The following is a 23,131-nucleotide window of genomic DNA, read 5'->3' as shown; positions in this document are numbered from 1 at the left end:
GCTTATGTTAATTTCCTTTTATTTTCTTGTAATGCCTATCCCTCTGTGATGATTTGTAGTTGGATCTTCTTTTATGGTGGACTATTTGGCTTGCTGAGGTGCTTGTTTGTTTTATTTGAAATATTGTAATTTTTCTCTTTTGTATTTATAGTCCTTGTTCGTTTTTTTCCTTTGTTCAAGTTTGATTTGATGCATGCAGTTTGAAACTTGATAGAAATTTTAAAAACGATGTGAGAAATGTGATATTGATCTGAATAGGTATTCACAAGCTATTTTTAGAAAAGGACAATGGCTGAAAGGGTCACTGGCAAACTAATTACAGAATGACTCATCAAAAGGGATTGAGAGCAGAAGGTGTGTGTTGTCCTTGCAACACCTCATTTTTCCCTTGTGCTGCTAGACAGCCGGATAACCAGATAGACTACTTTCTCAACTGAAAACATTTATTAGAACACTGAATAAACGTGGCACTCACTGGAGTCAAGAGTAACTGCACAGATTCTTTGGCATTGTAACACCTGTAATGAGTTTCTCTGGATGCTTTAGTTGAACTTGTAAGGAAACAGGTAAGAAACAACGCTTTTCCTCAGGGTTTGTGACAGAGAAAGCAGAAGATGCTGCTAGCTTAGCCGAGAGCCTTTTTCAAACTGCAGAAATCTCTCCTGAGGAACAAACTATCCCAGAATGTCTTGGGACGAATAGAAAGGAAGAAACACTCTGAATAAGGAAATGTAAAACATGTTATACCCACTCAGGAAGTTCAGAACAACCACTGGGGTAGATCTTCAAAGGGTTACGCGCGTAACCCCCCCGCGCGCGCCGAGCCTATCTTGCATAGGCTGCCGGCGTGCGCAAGTCCTGGAGCTTTCCTGGAGGGGGCGTGTCGCGGTCAGCGCATCATCGGGGGTATTCCGGGGGCGTGGCCGCGACCCTCCGGACCAGTCCCCGGACTGGACCATGGTGCGCCAGCGGCCGGCCCGGCGCGCGCAAGTTACGCCTGCCTCAGGTAGGCGTAACTTGTGCAACAAAGGTAGGGAGGGTTTAGATGGGGGTGGGTTAGGTAGGGGAAGGGAGGGTGGAGGGAACGGAGGCAGGCTGCGCGGCTCGGCGTGCGCAGGCTGCCGCTTTTGTGCAGCCTTGCGCGCACTGACCCCGGATTTTAACAGATATGTGCGGCTACGCGCGTATCTATTGAAATCTGTCGTACTTTTGTTTGCGCCTGGTGCACGAACAAATGTACGCATGGGCGTACTTTTATAAAATCTACCCCACACTGTAGATCTAATGAACTATTGGAGCACAGGTTATATATACTGTGCCACAAGAGAAAAAACATAAAATACTGTGTAATCAGAGCAAGGTGATTTCGCTGGAGATTGATTGATAGAGATGTGCATTGATAATTTTATCTTTTTGGGTATGATTCATTTCATTCAGTTCCTGTTTTTTGTGGGTTTGATTTTATTTTTTGATTTGTGAGAGGTTTTTCCATTTTTTTTTGTTTTAGTGTGCACTATTTCCCTTTAATGTGCACTGTTCAAGTTTCAGTAATATGCACTAAAGCAAAAAATAAAAAACCCACAATTTTGTGACAAAATGTTATGAAATAACATAGCCAATGTCGTTTCACATTTCCTATGTCGTTTATAAACAAAAGCACCCCCCTAGTAATTGAAGAGGATTTATAAGTATTACTTTGCTGGGAACATTTTGTGACTTGAAGCTTGGGGGGTGGGGGGGAGGGGAGATTTTTGGGTAAATTGGTATTCTGCAAATGTTTTGATTTAAAAGAGTAAACTAGGTCAAGGTTGCGCAAAGGAGGGGGATGTGAACGATCCTGAAGTAGAGGGGATGTGGACTGATTGGCTGATCAAGGAAGAAGAAAATGACTGCATTTTCCAGTCTTGGTACAGCGGAGGCTCTGCAAGCATAGTGACGTCACTGTAATCATACCATGGCTTATCGATGCATGTCTTTCAGTAGTCTCGGGGAGAAAAGCCACTTCCACTGTGGAGGGCCAGAACATGGGAGGAGCTGCAGTGGCAATTCCACAACCCAGGAAGAGCTGTCATCCTCTGAGCCCAGATCTGGCAGTGTTCCTGCTGCCGCTATCTCGCCTGCTTTCTGCCTGGAGAAAAAGATGCAGTGAGAGTAGGGGGAGGGAAATGGGCAGAGAGGGGGGGGGGGGGGGGGGGGGGGGAGATATCATAAGGAAGGGCAGCTAGGGAGGGAGACTAATGGGGGAAAAAGCTAAATAAACAAAACCTGGCAAAACAAACATTTGAGCAAATTAAGAAAAACATAAAAAGGAAGATAGTGGAAAAAAATGGTTTAAAAAAAAATAAATGTTGGGCTGGAATTTTTCCCAGCTCCTACCAATTTTGACTGGCAACTCCCAGTTTTCTGAAAACTGATCCATATCTTACAATTTGTGGTGTGTGGCCTGTCTTTTGTCTCTCTCAGGATCTGTTTGGGTATGAAGTGTATGTATCTGGGTGGGGTTTATCTGTGTCTTTGTACATTTCTGTCTGCTGTGGGGAGTCTGGGTACAAGATTCTTGTTTCTGTGTGTACGTGCCTGCGTGCTTGCTCCCTTCAGCAATTTGAAGAGAAACAAACTGGCTTCAAGCATGGCTCCCTGGTGTCTCGACAAAAGAGCTGATTGGTTAGCAAAAGAATTTGACACCAGGCCAGGAATCCGGGATACTCTATGTGTAATATATCAATAGATAGATGTGTGTGTGTGCATATTTTTTTTCAGTGCTTTTTTTCTTCAAATCTGATTTTTTTTTTATTGGGTAACTAAAGAACTGGATTAAGAAAGATCGCGTGATATGATTTACTTGGATCTCAGCAAAGCTTTTGATATGGTCCTGCATAGGAGGCTCGGGAATAAAATGAAAAGCTTGGGATTCTGCTTCAAAGTGGTGGAGTGGACTACAAACTGGTTGACTGACAGCACGCAATGGTAAATGGTACCTACCCTGAAGCGAGAACTGTGTTAAGTGGAGTGCCACGGGGATCGGTATTGGGACCAGTTCTGCTCAATATCTTTGTGAGTGACATAGCAGAAGGGATAGAAGGTAATTTGTCTATTTGTGGATCATACTAATCTCTGCAACAGAGTGGACACGCTTGAAGGAGTAGAGAGAATGAAAAGTGATTTAGGAAAGCTTGAAGAGTGGTCGAAGACTAGGCAGCTGGGATTCAATGCCAAGAAGTACAGAGTCATGCATCTGGGATGCAGTAATCCAAAAGAACTGGGTGTGAAGAGGGGTGAACGATTTAATGTGTATGGACTGGGAGAGGGACTTTGGGGTGATAGTGTCTGGTGAAATAAAGATGGCGCAGCCGCGCACATGTTATAAAATCCGGGGTCGGCGTGCGCAAGGGGGTGCACACTTATGCACCTTGCACGCGCCGAGCCCTAGGGGAGCCCCAATGGCTTTCCTCATTCCCTCCGAGGCCGCACCGGAGCGGCCTCGGAGGGAACTTTCCTTTTGTCCCACAGCCCTACCTAAACTCCCCCTACCTTTATTATTTAAGTTGCGCCTGCCAGCCAAGTGCCGACGCGCGATTCTCCAGCCTAGCAGGCCTTCAGAAGCCTCTGGCCATGCCCCGCCCCTTTTTTCAAGCCCCGGGACATACGCGCGTCCTGGGGCTTGCGCGCGTCGCTGAGCCTATGCAAAATAGGGTCGGCGCGCACAGGAGTGGGTTTTCGGGGTTACGCATGTAATATACGCGCGTAACCCTTTGCAAATCCACCCCATAGGGTGCAAGTGGAGGGCTAAAGAGAGGCTTTGCCCTACTGCCTCAGCAGATGCTCCCGTTGCTGACCCGATGGATGCCCACGTTGTCCAAGGAGAATTTGTGAGAGTGCAGCCTTGGAGGATGAGGCAGGAGATGCGCTGTTTTCACCTCCGGACCTTTCCATCTCTCTATCCTTGATACTGAGAACTCCTCCAGCCAACCCGGCAGCCTCCAGGGACCCGGATATGCTGACAGGGATGACAGGGTCAGTGTCCTTTGGGGGAGATGGAGTAATAGAAGCTGGAGAAAACTATGGAATCATTGACGCTGGGACTCTTTCAGCACAAATCTGATGGCATTTTTACCTCAGCTGCTGAGCTCCAACAGTTCACCTCTCGACCGTTTTTTTTTTTTTTTGTAAGACCAAAACATTTAACCTTAGAAACTATTTGGGAAGCAATAGAAAATCTTGGGGTTTCTTTTTCTTCGCCATTGAGTCCATTAATACAGAAAATTAAATGGAAATGGGGAAAAAAAAACATCAGATTTGGAAGTTGTTACTGAATCTTTGGCTCAGAAGTCTGAGGAAATTAAACTGGAAGTTCAAATAATAAGATTGACTCGGGGACTACTTTATAAAGATTGGTTTTCTTTAATTAAGAAAGTGGAAAATTTGGAAATATCTCTCGTGAAAACATCTTTGCTTTTATCAGTTTTCACACATTACCACACCTATCTGCAAAAGATATGGGGCGGATTTTAAAAGGCCGGCGTGCCTATTTTGCATAGGCTGCCGGCGCGCGTAAAGCCCCGGGACGCGCGCAAGTCCCGGGGCTTTCGAAAAGGGGCGGGAGGGGGCGTGTCCGGGGCGTTCCCGAAACGACGCAGCATTTTGGGGGCGGGCCTGGGGGCGTGGTCGAGGCCTCTGGACCAGCCCCCAGGACCGGAGGACGGAGCGGGGCTGCCGGCCGGCGCGCGCAAAGTTAGGGGGGGGGTTAGATAGGGCCGGGGAGGGTGGGTTAGGGAGGGGAAGGTGGGGGGAGGGCGAAGGAAAGTTCCCTCCAAGGCCGCTCAGAAATCGGAGCGGCCTCGGAAGGAACAGGCAGCGCGCGCAGGTTGCACAAATGTGCACCCCCTTGCACTCGCCGACCCCGGATTTTATAAGATACGCGCAGCTACGCGCGTATCTTATAAAATCCAGCGTACTTTTGTTCGCGCCTGGTGCGCGAACAAAAGTACGCGATCGCGTATTTTTTAAAGATCTACCCCTAAATGTTTAAGAGCTATCTTATGGATGCACTTAAAGTTACAGAGCAATCGATACCTCCTAAATCTAAATCTTTTCATTTGTCCTTCTTCAAAAAGGGCAATCAAATACAAATGGGTTTGCAAGAAATGGAACCATTAGCACCATCTAATATGGATGTCTCGGAGTTACTGGAAACATCGGATAGTCTTTTGGCAGAAGCTGCCACTATGGTGGCCTCTTTTGTACTGGAACCAGACCAAGACTGGGTATTAAGACTTTTATTTTAAACTTCGGCTTGATACCTTTCTGCAGTTAAAGGTCAAGATATACCCAGATGTTTCCAGATAAATCCAGAAGAAACAACAGTAGTTCTTATTAATAAGACCCAGAGTTTTACAAATTGGTGCATTTTCCCTACGAAAATTTCCCTGTAAATGTTTAGTAAACTCAAGGGTATTTTGTTTGTTTTCTATTTGCCATCTCAATTGTCTCAATTCTTGTATGACAAACTAGCACAGCAACCCAAAGGTTTAATTGTTTCTTCACCAAACCCTCTTATGGTTGACTGAATGTTCTCTAATAATTGAAATCTACATTTATAACTACTGCTATTTCCTTAATTTTCCTTCGGGATTTTTTTTTTCCTTAAAATTGTGTGAAGGGATTTCCTCTTGTGGACTTTGGAAGTTTAAGAGTAACTGGTATTTCCTGATTTTGTTGTTTATGTTGTAATTCTCTCTTCCTTTTCTTTTCAATGCATAATGTTTTCTTTTAATAATATTTTAAAGTTGCTTAAATAAAAAAGGTTGCATGGGGGTAACCAGCATGGAGCGGCTGCCACTACCCCTAACAGAAGGCATGGGGATTACCACCCTTAACCAATTCGCTTACATGATTTTGATGCAACTGCAGCATCGCTCTCCGCTTTGAGTTTGGGAGGAGGAGGGGGGAGGGGATTTGGATTCAGCTGACAAGCGCAGGACTGTTTCTATGGCCAAGTCCAAAAGCAAAACACATTCAAGCAATAGCATTGTCTGAATTATCAGAAAGGCTGCGCACCCTGTAAAAATGCTGCAAGAAGTAATTTTGTTATGGGTGTGATAGTTGCTTGGTTTTGATTGTTAATATTACCACCCTTAACATAAGCCTTGGGTGCAACTTGCATGGAGCGGCATTTACTACCCTTAACAGGAACATGGAGGTATCCTGCACAGAGCAGCAGTTATTACCATAATAAGCTTGCTGGGCAGACTGGATGGACCATTTGGTCTTTTTTTTTATACTGTCGTTGCTATGTTACATGTATGTTACTAATTTGCTCACCACAGAAGTCAAACTAATTGGCCTATAGTTCCCAGCCTCCTCTTTTCATTTTGTGAAGAGGACTCGCATCTGCTTTTTCTCTAGGCCTCCAGCACTTCTTCTGACGCTGAAGAAGCATCGAAAAGCTCAGCCAGTGGAGCTGCCAGGACATCTCTTAAGTTCCCTCAATCCCCTTGGATGTATCCCATCCAGCCCCATTGCTTTATCTACTTTTAAATTTAGCTGGCTCCTCACGAACACACTTTTCTGAAAATCATTTGAGGTTTACCTTGCTTCCTTTCAGGCCGAGGGTAAATCAGCTGCAAGGATGGCTGACAGGAAATGATTATGTTGGGGATGGGGCTGCCCATGGTCCTGTGGGTCCTAGGACACTCACCCCTGTTTCCCGCCCCCAAAGCATAGCCTGCCTCCAACCCCTTTTGATTTTGTTTCATGTGGTCCCACTCCTCACCCTTCTTCAATGAACAGAGAACAGAAATATTGATTAAGCAATTCCCCTTTTTTTAACTCATTAGTCTCTTCATATTCCTCCCCGACATCCGAGTTTCACAATTCCACTTTTGCACTTCCTCTTGTCACTAAGATATCTTAACAAAAACAACAAAAAAAGTGTCCCCTCCTCTTTTTACCTTGTTTACTATTTTTCTTCTCTTTGCATCTTTGCATTCCTGAGTGCTTTTCCAGAAGTCACCTGTCTTCCTCTTTCTGCGATCTCTTGTAGTTTGAGCACTATTTATTTTCACTCGTGTCTTTGAAGGGTTTTGTGGACATGGCCACTGAAATTGGCAGAGGAGGAGTTCCCAAGAAAACTTAGATTAGAAGAGAAACTGAGGACTTGGAGTGGCTCTTCTAGGGTATTTGCAGGAACGTGTTTCCTGACTGGATGAATGACAGGCAGGACCAGCTTTTGGGGTGTTCAGTCTGTGTGGCTGCACAGGGCACAGTGCTCAAGGGTGCCCCCTCCCTTCCGTACCCTTCCATATAATGTCTACAAGCATACGGGCTGATACAGTGAAATGCTCGGGAGAGCCGGCACTCCAAGGCGAGCGCCCGCTCTCCCGACTCACGCTTAGGCCACTCTTCTGGGCGCGCGATTTTGTATTCAAATGAGGGTCCGTGGTAATAAGGAGGCGCTAGGGACACTAGTGCGTCCCTAGCGCCTCCTTATTGGCAGAAGCGGTGGCTGTCAGCGGGTTTGACAGCCGACACTTAATTTTACCGGCGTCGGTTGTCGAACCCGCTGACAGCCACGGGTTTGGAAAATGGACGCCGGCAAAATTGAGCGTCCGTCTTCCAACCCGCGAGCCTCGGGCTGAATTTTTTTTTTTACAATTTTTTATTTTATTTTTGGGGCCTCCAATTTAATATCGCTATGATATTAAGTCGGAGGGTGTACAGAAAAGCAGTTTTTTCTGCTTTTCTGTACACTTTCCTGGTGCCGGCCGAAATTAACTTCTGCCTTTGGGCAGGCGTTAATTTCTGAGAGTAAAATGTGCGTCTTGGCTGCACATTTTACTTTCTGTATGGCACAGGAATAACTAATAGGTTCATCAACATGCATTTGCATGTTGCGGGCGCTATTATTTTTATTTAGATTTATATTCCACTTTACGCACTTTTTTCAGCACTTCAAAGTGGATTTACATTCAGGTACTGTAGATATATATTAGTTTTTGGGGGGTTGGACACGCGTTTTCCTCGTCGAAAATGCACGTCCAGACGGGGGGCTACGTTCTGTATTGGCCTGAAAGAGCGCAGTAGGAGAGGAAAGAAGTTTTGGCGGCGGTGGTGGTAGGTGAAGGATCAGCCTTCAGGGAGAAGGAGATGAGAAAAAAAAAAAAGGATGCTGTGGGGGCAGGAAAGGGGGAGTGGGTGGGGAGAAGAAAGAATGCAGGGGGAGGGGATACTAGTGAGGAACAGAGTGTGGGTTGGGGTGGGGGGGGGGTGAGGTAAATATACCGCTGGAGGAGGAAAGCCTGAGCTAGAGCTGCCGCCAGGTTCGGGTGGGGAGGTACCAATTTCATGTTTCACACAGTGCCTCCTGGCCACAGGATGCACGTCTTGCCCCTGTGCTTAACTCGCAGGCTGTCACGGCTTTCTCGGTGAACCTCCGCCCGAGTAAAGAAGGAGGGCGGCTTGAGCAAATAACGAGCTAGTGCGAGGCGGCGGACTGAGGCGCTCCCCGGCCACCGCCCCCAAAGGTGACATGGGAGCCAACTCCCACCGAGTGAGGAGCTGTGATTGGTGTAGCTGGAAGGCAGTGCCCTATAAATACCCACTCCGCAGCATGCTTTCCCCTCTGCTGCGACATCGGCAGCTGCGCAAGCAAGCTTTAACCCGAAGAGGACAGCGCTTGTGGTCTGCCACTCGTTTCCCCCCACCTCCCCTCCCTGTAAGTTAAACTCTGATGGGGTTAGTGAGGCGGCCCTTCCCTTGAAACCGCGGGATGCGTTCGGCCTGGGGAAATCCTTCCACTCCACAGAAGTAAAGCCCTCAAAGCCAGAGACGGATAGGGAAGAAGAAAAAAAAAAAAAGCAGCGATATTTTGAAAACAGAGGAAACGCTTGGCAAATAATTATAGTCGTGCAATTAAGGGAGAACGCATTAGATTGTGTGGTGGTGATCTTTTTTTGGTTGGGGGCGGGGGTGGCAACGAAAGGAACAAAAGGATGGATCGTAGGGAAACGAAGTGAAAAGTCTGCATGCTTGTACTGGCAAAATGATGCCAGCGTGGGTGTCTGTCTACCGAACCTTTACTTTTTTACACCCAAAATTAACTCTTTCACTCTTGCACATCGTGGATCTCTCATTGTTCTCTCTAGTCCTAGGTTAAAACGGATGCACGCGTACCTCTGTTTTTTTGTGAACTTTTATTTTACGGTCATTTTTCTCTTATGTTTTGTATGACTTGAGCTGTTAAGTGAAAATATTCTTTTTGAATATTCCTTTGGTATTTTATTTGAAAGTTTCTATGAAATTGTTCCCCTTCGTTCTGTTGAAATCATTACGGCCGATATTATCTCAGTCTTAATATTACGATATTTTGTGTGTGTGTGTTTGCATTTGTTATGCAACTAATCATTGCATGATTATTCTACACCTTCTACAGAAGAAATGTTTTGTTGTCTGTACTTTAAAATAATCCATTCCCCATGCTAGTTTTTTCAGGCCAGGTCCATATTTCGTTGTTTTGTGTATGCTGGTAGACGTTTTTTCGGTGATTTCTCTTTAAACAGAATCAGATTGCATTATTTTACTGTTGGTGTGCAGAGAATGAATTCCTTAAAGAGTTAAGCGTGAAGTGTTTACATTTGTCAACATAGGGGTGCCATAATAACCGAGACGTCTCTGTATACCAAAAGTCACGAGAGCAAACTTTATTACTTTCCTTTACATTTTCTCTGTACATTCTATCAATGCATTTCTAAAGCAGTTTCGAGAGTTAACGCTGGCTTTGTTCAAAGGAGTAAAATGACTAGGAAGCACGGCAGCCGAACTAATTTTATATAGCTGCAGAACAGTTTGATTAAGGAATGCAAAACGTAATCAAGCAGTCGCCCAAATCAAGGTCTGAATTATGTATTGGGTCTTTTCTTTCTTGCCGATCCTTGGGTTGCGGAAGGGCACCGATGCCAGCACGGCAAGTATCCACCTTTCCTGTGGCTTTGCGAGGCATTTCTGGCTCTGGAAAGCTGCTGAGTCAGTGGGCGCGCTGCTGGCTCTGACTGCTGCTGGAGGGGTGGCGGGCTTTGCCTTCCTCTGGGGGGCTCAGACGGCGGCGGCCTCTGCTGCTCGGCGGCAGGGGACGAGGGAAACCTGAAGCCAGCCAACCGGCCTCTTGAAAACATCGTCTTGGCTGCTGAGATTTTTTTTTCTGCTTGCTGTCTCGGTCTTCTTCCCAGGTCTCCTTTTCTTTCTTTCTTTTTTTTTTTGTAAGCAGATTTAAAAGAAAAGGCTCAATACATATTTTGTACCATATCCCGTTTTTTAAAACTCTTTGCCACTTTTCAGTTTTCCATTTGCCATTGTGGTGCCTGTATGTGATTTTAATTAGGATATGCATAGTAACCTCCCCCTCACACTTTTTTTTTTTTACCTCATTCTACTGTTTATCCATTTCCCTTATGAACCTAAGTATCCACTGGACAATGAAATAAAATTCAGAATGGAAGAGATTATAACCAAGTTAACGAACTAAGTAAATTAGCTGGTGCTGCTGCTGTAAAATAAAGATATCTGACCCCTGGAGGATTTTGGAAAATGTTAAGGTAGATGTGGATTTGCATCTCTCCTGTGGTTGGTAATCCTTTTTCATTTAAAAGAAATTTGGTAATTTATACAGTGTGTTGTGAGAGGTTTTGCTAGCGTTGGTCCCTTACCATAGGAGCCAGCTTTGCAAAATGATTGGGGGTGCTAAACTCAACACAAATCAAGCCCTCTCTGAATACAATAAGTGAGATTGCTTAATACTGGGGGGTGCTGGCTTCTATGTCCCTTACTAAGAACCTGCTTTCATCATTGCACTAAAGTGCACCGAATTAAGGGAGAAACCAGGAATTGCAGAAAGTCCTTTACCTTCACACTCATAACTTTATTTCATCCAAGTAAAGATACACCCAAATTATGGGTTTATTTTGTAGCCCTTCAGCCATAAAGCATCTGCTTATAGCTGGATTTTCTGGGCACCGTATAGTTACTACTGTATCTTCCAGCAGGGGGAATTTTTAATCTCTTCTCTTGCCACGCAGGCAACATGAGAACAAGAGGTTATGAAGGAATCTGTCTCTAAACTTGAGTCATACTGTTCCAAGTGGCTCAGCCTAACAGATTAAAATACTTTTTTCTAAACAGAATAAACTTTTTATTTTTTTGGAGGGGGGGGGGAATCTGAATTTTTTTCTCCAGGTCATTTGGAACCTTGTTCCCTAAGCCTTCATTCACAACTAACTGCATGGGGAATTTCCCCCTATTTTTCTCCCCTCTTTTGGCTGGAGGCCATGCACCAGGGCTCTTTCTGGAACCCTACAATCATGGGCCTTGAATCCGGCCATCAAGAGTCGTCATGCTTGAGTGAAGACTACAACTTCCGCCGTACCCTGTGGATTGTGAATCCTCTTCCGACCTGGGGCGCGGAAGACCCGACTTGAGGATCAAACTGGGGACTTTGCACATAGCACTGACACTGACCCACCAGACTTACCTGAGCCCAAGCTTTTAAGGGGAAGCTGACCTAAAAGGATCAATTTACACTTTTTTTCCTCTTTTAATCATAGATTTTATGGTGTGTTTTTATTTTATTATTTTTTTAAAAAAGATGAGGAAATGATTATAGTACAGGCAGGAAATGTTCAGGCTTCGTATATAACTCTGCCCTTTAAGAAGAGATTGCTCATTGTGTCCGTGTTCTATCAAGAGACTGTAGTGCCTACAAACCAAGGGACTAGGCTGTTTATTTTGCTACAAACCTTAGTCCGATTTTGAACCTGGATCTTTGAGGTGAAATGGACTAATTGACTGCTCTTCTACATCCCTGAACTTGCTGCTATTAAAAGAAGTTCAGATATAAGGAGAGCTTCCGTATTCATCGTAATTCAGCAAATTCCAGAGTTATACAGGGCTGTTTACAGAAGGCTTCTGAATAGCTCCAGGATTAATCTGATTTTTATTTATTTATTTTTAAACGGATAATGTCTTTGCCTTTGTTCCTCAGAAAAGTTCTCTCCAAGTTGTTTTGTTTTTTTTCCATCTTTTGAACAGTTGCTCTGGAAACAAAGAAATGCCAGTCCTCAAGACACTGACAAAAGTTGCCAAGCAGGTACTGCAGAGTCCTGGCTGTGGATGCAGGCCCTCTGTCATACCTGTCCGATGTCTTGGTGTTTCGCCACGTCAGGTAGCCTCGGATGCAAGTTTCCATTCCATATCCTTTTCTGAGACGGATCATCCCCGAGTGCTAATTACAGGTACCACTTATCACTTTTATTTCTCTGCTGTTTTTAGTGTCTGTGGGGTGGGGGGAGAAAAATCAGAAATAAAAGATACATTTTAAAAAAATCAGCACCACCTTCTTTTAATGTATCTGCTGGGTATTGTGCGCCAGCATTCACACAACGAAGCTTGAAAGAAGATATTATTATCAGAAAATATACATTTGTTATGCAAAAAATCATAAACAATAAAAGCTCACTTAAACTGCGAGCCTCAGCTTTGCCATGCCCTCGCCAGCTTTGTGTTTGAGGAGCCCACCATAATCACAGCGGGCCGGATTTTAAAAAGGTTACGTGCGTAAATCTGGTTTCGCATGCCGGGCCTATTTTAAAAAGGCCCAGCGACGTGTGTAAAGCCCCAGGACGCGTGTAAGTCTTGGGGCTTTACTAAACGGGTGGTCCGGTGGCGGGGCATGGGCGGGGCCATAGGCCTGCAACACAGCGGCCATTGCCACTGTGTCGAGGGATCGCGTGCCGGCAGCCTGCCCGGAGGCAGGCGCAAAAGGTAAAATAAAAATTTTTGGGGGGTTAGAGTAGGGCTAGGGGCAGGAAAGGTTAGGGGAAGGAGTGGGAAGGTCAGGTTAGGGGGAGGGAATGGGGGAAGGCAGTGCGGCTCGGGGTGCATAATTGTGCACCCCCTTGCGCGCGCCAACCCTTGATTTTATAACTTGCGCGCGACTCTTTAAAAGTAACCCCTTAGCTTCCCCCCCCCCCCAAAAAAAACCTTTTTACAGGTACCTGGTGGTCCAGTGGGGGTCCCGGGAGCGATCTCCCGCTCCGGGCCGGCTACCGGGCCGTCCTTTGCCCTTACCTTGTGACAGGGTATCTGTGCCATTGGCCGGATCCTGTCACATGGTAGGAGCACTGGATGGCCGGCACCATCTTGTGCCGGCCATCCAGTGCTCCTGGCGCCGGCGCTAGCCTTTGCCCTCATATGTCACATAGTGAGGGCAAAGGTAGCGCTGGCGCCATTTTGAATACTGGCAATACGGCCCGAGTGCAGGAGGTCGCTCCCGGACCCCCGCTGGACTTTTGGCAAGTCTTGTGGGGGTCAGGAGGCCCCCCAAGCTGGCCAAAAGTCCCTGGGGGTCCAGCGGGGGTCCGGGAGCGATCTCCTGCACTCGTGCTGTCGGGTGCCAGGAACCAAAATGGCGCCGATAGCCTTGCCCTTACTATGTCACAGGGGCTACCGGTACCATTGGTCAGCCCCTGTCACATGGTAGGAGCACAAGATGGCGCCGGCCACCCAGTGCTCCTACCATGTGACAGGATCCGGCCAATGGCACGGATACCCTGTCACAAGGTAAGGGCGGAGGACGGCTCAAGAGCGGGAGATCGCTCCCGGGACCCCCACTGGACCACCAGGTACCTTTAAAAAGGTTTTGGGGGGGTCGGGAGGGTGGGGGAAGCTAAGGGGTTACTTTTAAAGGGTCAGGGTGGGTTTAGGGGTTATTTTTGCGTGCCGTTTTTCCCACCCTCCCCCAAAACGATAAGGGAAGCCCCACGATCAATATCATTTTTTCAATCGTCCGAAGCCCGATTCACATCCCTAGTGCCGGGTAGCATGCGCAAATGTATGCCCGCACGCACCTTTTAAAAATCTACCCCAGTATAATCAAGTGAAACCCTGCTTTGTATATAGGTTTCTGCTGATTTTGCATTACTACTGCGATGCCCATTAATAGCCTCACCAGTGGCAAAGTAGCTGCTTATTTGCATTCTGCTTGGATTGGTTTGGATAGTAAAACACAGTAGAATGCATTTTAACTGAAAACATCCCATTGTATGGCCAAAAAAATTCTGTGTTCTGTTATTGGTAAAAACATTTTGTTATCCAAAAAGTGGCACCATATAGATATCCAAGCCAAGTACCACAGTTTTCGTCCTTCACTGCTTAAAAGTCCAGCCGTCTGCAGACAAGGACATGACCAGCTGGCAGCTCTTGAATGATTCAGGCAGTGGCAATACTGGCAGAAAAAGGGGCCAAAAGATCTTTGGGCACTGAAATTAATGTAAGGGGAAAGGTTGTTGTTGTGATCTAAGAGCATGCAACTTCAGAGAAAAGTGTTGGAAAATCAGTTGCAGCAAGCTCTCTGTTCAGCACAAAGAGGAGGGGTTTCAAAGCCTCAACCACAAAATCCTTGTTAAACTGTGGCAAGGACAGGGCTCGGTCAGACAATGAAGGGGAGGGGTGTTGGAGGGAGACTTTAACCTCCCAGATGTGGACTGGAGTACCTCACCTGCAGAACTGGTTAGAAGGAGAGAGCTGTGGATGCTCTGCACAGACACTGATGGGACCTACGGAAGGACCTGGAACTTACAAACAATAACAATCTCTCTAATGTCCAAGTGGGTGGCCATTTAAGCACCTGTGATCTACATTGGTTTGATATAATGGCCAAGGCAGGGATTTAAAAAATGCTGTCTTTGTTAAAATGGCAAAGTAATTTGACTAAGCTGGCAGGATGGGAAGGGTATAGCTGAAGTGGAAGAACAGTGGGCTGAACTAAAAGGAGCTGTAATATAAGGGCAATACAGTTTTGTGTAAGGAAGGTAAATAAAAGCAAAAAGAAAAGGAAACTGATATGGTTCTCCAAAGAGGTGGCTGAGAAACTAAAGGCCAAAAGATTATCATTTAAAAAAACACACAAAGGATTAGCATTCAAAGTACAAAGGATTTCAAATAAACAAACACAGGGAAGGATATTTGGCAATGCTAACAAAAAAGATCAAGAAAGAAATCTGGTTATCTAAAGCAGAAGAGAAGATTGCAAAAGGAGGTGACGTTTTCAGGCATGTCAGAGAGAGAGGAGGCAGGCCAAAGGTGAAATTGTAAGGTTAAAAGGTGACGGGAACCAATGTGTGGAGAGGGACAGTGAGAGAGCAGAAATGCTGAACATTCGTACTGCTGTCCAATATTCCTTGGAGAAGGACCGCTAATGGTTCGCAAGGATATACCAACTTCGCGCTGATAACTCTATAAGTTAGAATTTGACACAGGTTTCAAAAAGGACAAGTCAAACTAACTCTTCATATAATTGTATATTTGAATACACTTTTGTTACCGAATCATTTTTTTTTTTTGGGCCCTTTTATTAAATGTTTACTTGGCTTATATACTTTGTTACTATATGTGCCTTCCTGTAAACCGTTGTGATGGTAAATAACTTAACGACGGTATATAAAAGATTTTAAATAAAATAAATAAATATGGATGGGAGTGGGGTAGATGGCACACCATTCCTAGAAGAGGGTGTTTGTATGGAACTTGCAAAACTAAAGGTGTGCAGAGCCATGGGGCTGGATGAGGTCCATCCAGCGCTACTAAAGGTGCTCGGAGAGACTACGGCAAGTCCATTGGAGGACTTGTTAAATAGATCATTGCTTTCATGGGATTGGTTTAAATTGGCTGTGGACCTTCTTCACAAAAGTAGTAGCTGGAGAGGAAGTTGTAAATTGCAGACCAGTAATTCTTACCTCCGTGGTGGGAAAATTAATGGAGAGCCTGCTGAATAAAGAGTAGTGAATCTAGTGGGTTGCAGATTCTAGGCAAGATGGTTTTACCAGAGGTAGATAGTGTTAAATTAATCTGACCGTGGGTTATTGGGGTTTTTTTTTTTGTTTTTTTTTTTGATCAGTTGACTAAAGAATTAGATTAAGGGCATGTGCTCGATATAGTTTACTTGGATTTCAGCAATGCTTCTGATACTGTCCCACATAAGAGGCTCATGAATAAACTGGATGGTCCCAAAAAAACAACACAGAAGCCGATCCAATATTTCAGAAATGCAAACAAAGCAGGAGTAGATCTGTGTCAGAGAAATTTTATTGAACAATCAGTGGAATGCAATGCCTGGCTCCGGCCGAGTTTCGCCCATCAACAAGAGCTGCTTCAGGGGCTATAATAGTCCAAGCTGCATATAAAATGATCTGCGATTTGACTTGTCACTCATTTTATATGCAGCTTGGACTATTATAGCCCCTGAAGCAGCCCTTGTTTATGGGTGAAACTCGGCCTGAGTCGGGCATTGCATTCTACTGATTGTTCAATAAAATTTCTCTTTGACTCCAGTCTACTCCTGCTTTGTTTGCATTTCATGAATAAACTGAGCAGCTCGTGGGTGCGTTCCAAGCTGGTGGACCGGATTAGAAATTGGCTGTATTATAGACAGTAGAGAGTGGTAGTAAATGGAATTCACTCGGGGAAGAGTGGGTTGCCTCGGGGATTGGTCCTGGAGCTGCTTTTTATCAGTATGTAACGATATTGTAGAAAGGTTAGATGATAATTTTTTCTTTTTGTGAAAACACAAAGATATGCAATAGAGTGGACACACCTGAGGGAGCAGATGGATGAGAAGTAACTTAGAGGAATAGTTAAAGGCTTGGCAGCTAAAAATCATTGCATAAACGTGCAGGGTCATACATTTGAGATGCAAAAATCCAAAGGAGCTGTACATTATGGGAGGGGGAGTTGCTGATGTGCATTGGTCAGGGTAGAGACTGTGGGGTGATAGTGTCTTATGATATGATGGTGGCAAAACTGTGTGACAAGGCAGTGGCTAGATCCAAAGGGATGCTAGGCTGTACTCAGAGGCATAACCTGTAAAATATTAAAAAAAAAAAGGCAATAATACCCCTGTACAGGTCATTGGTGAGGCCTCACCTGGAGTACTGTGTTCAGTTCTGAAGTCTCTGTCTGAAAAGGGACAGGCAACCCAAATGATGCAGGGACTGCACCAAGAGCCATATGAGATGTGACTTCAGGACCTGAACATGTATACCCTAGAGCAGTGGTTCTCAACCTTTTTTTGGCCAGGACACACTTGACAGACGGTTCTCACATGCGTGACACACTGAACATGTGACCATCACGGGGCTAAATGTAAACATGCACTCTGCATCCACAGGAATCCCTTCAACCCCCAGCAATGAGTGCAGAGCAGATCTAGGGCATTACCCTGTACAACTCGCCATACAAAAAAAGATATTCTGGTTCTGATGACATCTCAGTAAAAGCAAAACAAACTCCTTTTACTACCAGGCACAATAGCCTTCCTTATGAAAAGACAGTAATTTACCACTAATGCATATTCTATTGAGAAAACACAACAAATAAGATTGATACAATTGCCGACATGCTAGTAAAATACCACATCTCGGTCACACACCCAGAACTGGCCTTCACCAAGTACAGAAAGACCACTGATTATAAATATGGAGACAGAAACTGGAATGGAAAACCAAAAAAGCCACTGCATACAGTGCGAACCTAGAGAAATATAGCACCTAACAGACTCTCAGAATTTGCAATAATGCACACAAACTAACCCGCACAAAGTTACACCTGTATTATGGAACACACTGAAACAGTAACAACCCTATCTAAGAAATACAACTATTAAACCAGGTCCTAAACACTAATACATTTCCTATTGGGAAAACAGAATAAGCCAAGCTGCTATAGAGCCCCACACAGAAATTATTTTTAAGCTATACTAAAAATGTTACAAAACAGCTGCTGAACAGAATAATATCCAACAATTAAAAACTCATACAAATTATTAAAACATGTCCAAATATCAATAAAATATTTCAAAAACAGCAGACATTGCATAATACCCAATAATTAAAATGGCAGTCAATCAAGAGAAATACATTTAAAAAGCCACCTTTACTTACCCTCTCCTGCAACTCCTATAGAGATGAGCTTCGTTTTTCTGGCTCGGGTTGGGTTTCAGTTCGGACGCTTCATGGGAAAACTCATTTTCACACAGGTTGTTTTTCTGCAAAAACGAAGCTGGAACCCGAAACCAGAAAAACGAATTAAAAAAAAAAAAAAAAACCAGAGCGGAAAAAAAACACCCCAACCCTTCAATTTTACTTTCTTACAACCCCCCCACCATCCCGATCCCTCCCCAAGACTTACTAAAAGCCCTAGCGGTCCAGCGGGATCCCGCGAGCGATCTCTCCCTCTGTGCCATCGGGCTGTCGGACCTGCTACGAATCAAAACGGCACCAATGGCCCTTTGCCCTTACGATGTCACAGGGGCTACCGGTGCCATTGGTCGGCCCCTGTCACATGGTAGGAGCAAAGGACGGCCGGCGCCATCTTGTGCTCCTACCATGTGACAGGGGCCGACCAATGGCACTGGTAGCCCCTGTGACATAGTAAGGGCAAAGGCTATCGGCGCCATTTTGAATAATGGCAGCCGACGGCCCGAGTGCAGGAGATCGCTCTGGATCTCCGCTGGACCACCAGGGCTTTTAGTAAGTCTTGGGGAGGGATCGGGATGGTGGGGGAGTTGTAAGAAAGTAAAATTGAAGGATTGGGGGTTTGGTTTCTTTTTTTAAATAAATGTGCCCCCCCCACCCCAACCCGAAAAACAAATTTTCCCTGAAGCTCAGGGAAAATCTGTTTCATGGTTCAGGTCCCCCAAACCACTACGAATTAGGCAATTTCGTTGAAGTTGCCTAATTCGTGATAAACGAATGCACATCTTTACTCTCCTACTCCTTTCTCTTCCAGGCCAATAGCACTCACCAGAAGCAGCAAGGGCTGCTGAAGCTCTATCCTCAGGCTTCTTCCTTAGCGCCCACAACAAGTCGCACGCACACACGACCAGTCTCAGTCTCTCTCACACACATGCGCACACACACACCCCACGACCAGTCTCTCTCTCAATCACACTCTTGCTCTCTTATATACAAGCTCTCAATCACACACACATGCTCTCGCACCCATTCACACCAGCTCTCATCCTGGCACCCATTCACACCCACAGACACCAGCTCTCACCCAGGCACCCACACACACACTCTCACCAAAAACGTCTTCTTTCACTGCAGGGATGGGCTCCAGTTCCGCTGCGGCTTTACTCCGGCGGGCCTTCTTTTTTTGCCGCCAGGGGGATGGGCGGGGATGGGCTCCCATGGTGGCCTCGGTCGGGGTCGGGTTTCCTCTTTGCCGCATGGCGGCCTTGCTTCGTCGGGGTTTGACACTGCCATTCCTCCTGCCCCAACCCCGGGCTATGCGATGCCTGCCTCACCGGCCAATCAAAGGCTTCCTCACTTCTTCTTACTCCCACTGGCAGGTAGAAGGGAGGAGGCTTCCGATTGGCCTGCGCAGGGGCAGGCAGAATGAAGAAGGCTTCCCATTGGGCAGTGGGGGTAGGAAGAAAGGAGGCTTCCAATTGGCCTGCGGGGGCTGGAAAAAGGGAGAAGGAAAGTACAAGAGGGCAGTGGGACACTGGGAGACGCAACACACTTGCCGGTGTTTGGCGACACACCAGTTGAGAAGCGCTGCTCTTGAGGAGAGCTAAAGGGGGGGGGGGGGGGAGGGATAGGGAGGGTGCAGATATGATACAGACATTTCATTTCCTGAAAGATATGAATGAACAATTAAATCTTTTGCAATGGAAAGGAAGCTATAAAACTAGATACACAATCTGAAGCTGCAAAGAGACAGACTTGGGAGCAACATAAAAAAAATAGTTTTTCACAGAAAGGGTAGTGGATGCATGGAACGTCCTCTTGAAGGAGGTTGCGAATGAAAATGAAGCATTGGATAAACAGAAGATACCTTGCTGCCAAGAAGATGGAAACAAAATACTGGGGTAATATGCACAGAGCTGTGCTTCAGCTGAAAACTATTGCATTGTGCTTCCAGGAATGGCACGGGGTGACCAGTACAGAGCCGCAGTAGAACCCTAAGCAGAAGGTATGGGGTAAATTGCAGGGAGTGGCAGTTACAGGCTTAAGCACATTGCCGGGGCAGACTGGGCCGTTTGGTATTCCTCTGCTGTCATTTACTTTGCTACTGTGTTAATTATGATTTAAAGGCACAGAAGACAAGGTTTTAAAGTTCTGTGCTGAAAGTGTCTCTGTAATAGGAAAATGCAGAACATTGTATGGGCTTGTAAATTCTTATTTGGACAATTTGCTGTTTGAGTGACTGCACCAGTGCTTCAGTGAAGAGGTTTCCTATGTTAATGGAAACAGGCACGTTTTTTCACATAGAAATGAAGATTGAAAGTGAATGTGACTGTAGTCTACTGATTATTTTTATAACTTTAAGAATCACCATGGTATTTGATTTTTTTTGGAGCTCCTGGTGGAAAGCTGTCTGGAGAGAAGTATGTGGAAGGTTGTGCTTGGCTAACGTCTGACAATAATTTAAGTGCTGAACAAATCTCAAATGCAGACAAAACTGGATTATTCTGGAGGTGTTTGCCATGCAATGAGCAGTCCACATTTAGGGTGAAGGATAAAGAGAAACTCTCTTCACATGTTGCAATGCAAACTGGCATGCACAAGTGTAAGAGTGTGGTGTTAGGCAAATAATTTAGGATTCAAAGGCACAGAAAAACCAAATGGTGGGCATGGTAGTTGCCGCTGCTGCTTGTGAAATGAGTCCTTTGAGAAGTCCTGGGCTTCTGTAACTGACAGCGGAAGAGTCCTCCTGCTTTAACTGAACACGAGCGGGATAATATTCAGATACTGACCAGATTGCAAGGTTAGCCGGATAACCTTTTGGAGGGATATTCAGTGCAGCTCCACTATTGAATACAGCTGCCTGTCTTAAAGATAGCTGGATAAATTTATCGGGCTATTTTTAGGACTACTAGTACTCTACAGCATTACTAGAGTAAGTCGGATAAGTTAGCTGGTTAACTTATCTCCATCCCTTCTTATATCCCCCCCTATGTAATCTGGCTAAATTTTAGACCGATAATGAGAGAGCCAGATAAACTTTAGCTGGCCAAATGGGGGAAATCAGCTAAATTCTGGGCTTTGACTGATAACTAATGAGTTATCTGGCTAAATGGCGCTGAGTATTGACCCCTAGGTGTCTTAAAATCCTCACATGGGCACGCCACAAGAGCGGCTTCCTTGGCAGCAGTTTACTGTAATACCTACCCCATTAGTCAATGACCCGATTGACACTCTCTCACCTTTTTGAGGATCATCTGTCACATTCCCTGCTGTCAACAAAGCTCAGGTGGCTTGACATCCTCACATGTGTAGTAGGCCTTCCTTCCAACATCCCCTGATGCAGCAGCTTCTCCTGTGTCAGACGATGCCCAAACCATAGGGATAACCAAAGCCCTAATAAATGGTGCATAATCACAGTGAGCTCCACAATAACCCCAGAATGAGAAGAAGCCTCAAGGAATGTTTGAGACCATCCTAAGGAAACAAGCTCACTGGTGTTCTCTTAATAGCGATTATCCAGTGTTCTGAATAACACACTGCCACTTAACGGACTTAGGGCTCCATCTTTTAATCACAGGCCCCTAAAACGTAATTTTTCAACATTTTGTACGTGCTTGCATATAAAATGTCCTTGTATTAATTGAGAGAGACAGGGCTCCTTTCATGAACCCTTGTCGCAATATTTGAAAAGATAAGTGGTCTTTCTCTCAATTAATACAAGGACATTTTATTGCAAACATTTTTTTAAAAATTTGAAAAAATGACTGCTAAACCATATGGATGGAACCTGAATACTTAGACTGTGTTATTGTGTATTGCGTGCAAATTAAACCATTTGTTATATAGTTCTCAAACACTCTAACTTCGTTTTTAGGTGTAGTTTGTTTGTAACACATGGGGGAGCTTCACGTATACATAAAAACCAATGTCCCAACCCCTTTCAATTAAAAGGTGCTCTGCTTTTGTTGCTGTTTTAGGCCACTGTTTGATATCTTGTAAAATTACCTTTAATTTAGATAGACTGCTGCAGCTATTTGCAGTTTTGTGTTGGTGCTAGTGAAAGGCAAGTAATCAGATGGTATATCACAGCTTCATAGGAGCTTCAGGTCCTTAGCAATTCTAGCATAAGAGAAGTGGAAACCAGGAAACATCTTGGAGAAATTCCTCCTTTTCAGCTATGATGAAGGGAATTTCCCCCCCCCCCCCCCCAAATATTAAAATTAAGGCTGCTAAAGCTCTTGTATGTCCCAGCTTTGTGTCTGCAGCGAGTGCAGAACTGGGCAAACACCACCAGTAGGTCACATCCAGCCAGCAACTGTGAGTTCATTCTCAGCCCACGGCGGAAAGAGCATTTGGCTTCTGGCTGAAAGTGACTGACTGGGGGCTGTCGGGCCTGCTGCTCAGACTTTGAGGGGGGAATCCCTCTCTACGCCTTGGACTCTTGAGACCTTGACGGAGATCCTCCTGACTCTGAGACATCGCCCCCCCCCCCCCCCCATACACACACACACACACACACACACACACACATCCACCTCAGCATGGGCTGCAATATGATCCTCGTGCAAGCAGGTTTGCCCACCCTTAATCTTGTGACATACTAGCTGGTTACTGGTTTAATCGTGTTTGCTCAGATATATATTACGTACACGTCATAGCTGCTGTTCATAGGCAGCATCGCTCTTTATTCCTGTAAACAACTCTTTGGAGTTAAAAACATTTTATTATAATCCTCTCTATTTTTAGGAGGATTAGGACAACTTGGAGTGGGCCTCGCAAAGCTCTTAAGGTAAGACAATTATTATAAACTAACAAATTTCATTAAATGCTGAAGCTTAGTAATACTTGTTCCACCTTTCTTGTGTTTTGGTGGAGGGGAGGTGGGAGGGGGGGAAATACTTAGGTGGATTATTGGAGTTGAAACTCACAGCACATGCAGGTCATCCCTGACATCATTTTTCTACTTCATAGTCCATATTATAACATTTTAAAGCTCCTCAGATTTTCAGATGCTGCCATAGCTAGAATAGTTATTTATGTTTTAGTAAAAATTCAGGTCACTTTTCCTGGATTTTTTTTCCCCAAGTTTTGCAGGCTCACTCATGGATATTAAG

The 23,131-nt window shown here is 45.1% G+C and overlaps 1 protein-coding gene across 3 annotated transcripts in view; it reads left to right on the top strand.

Annotated features, from left to right (window-relative positions):
• Window positions 1-23,131, top strand: part of LOC115088152 (L-threonine 3-dehydrogenase, mitochondrial-like) — a 55,092-nt gene that overhangs the window by 19,271 nt on the left and 12,690 nt on the right. The window contains exons 1-3 of one of the 3 annotated variants that reach the window (XM_029596146.1): window positions 8,618-8,713; window positions 12,079-12,281; window positions 22,764-22,806. In XM_029596146.1, coding sequence (XP_029452006.1) covers window positions 12,098-12,281; window positions 22,764-22,806 — 227 coding nt within the window. In that variant the 5' untranslated portion in view covers window positions 8,618-8,713; window positions 12,079-12,097. Of the gene's footprint in view, window positions 1-8,617; window positions 8,714-10,566; window positions 10,590-12,078; window positions 12,282-22,763; window positions 22,807-23,131 lie in introns of those variants that run through there. The other 2 variants (XM_029596145.1, XM_029596147.1) reach the window with 2 other exon arrangements.

The sequence above is a fragment of the Rhinatrema bivittatum genome, chromosome 3 (assembly GCF_901001135.1).
Source record: "Rhinatrema bivittatum chromosome 3, aRhiBiv1.1, whole genome shotgun sequence".
NCBI lineage: Eukaryota > Metazoa > Chordata > Amphibia > Gymnophiona > Rhinatrematidae > Rhinatrema > Rhinatrema bivittatum.
This window is presented reverse-complemented; position numbering and strand designations above follow the sequence as displayed.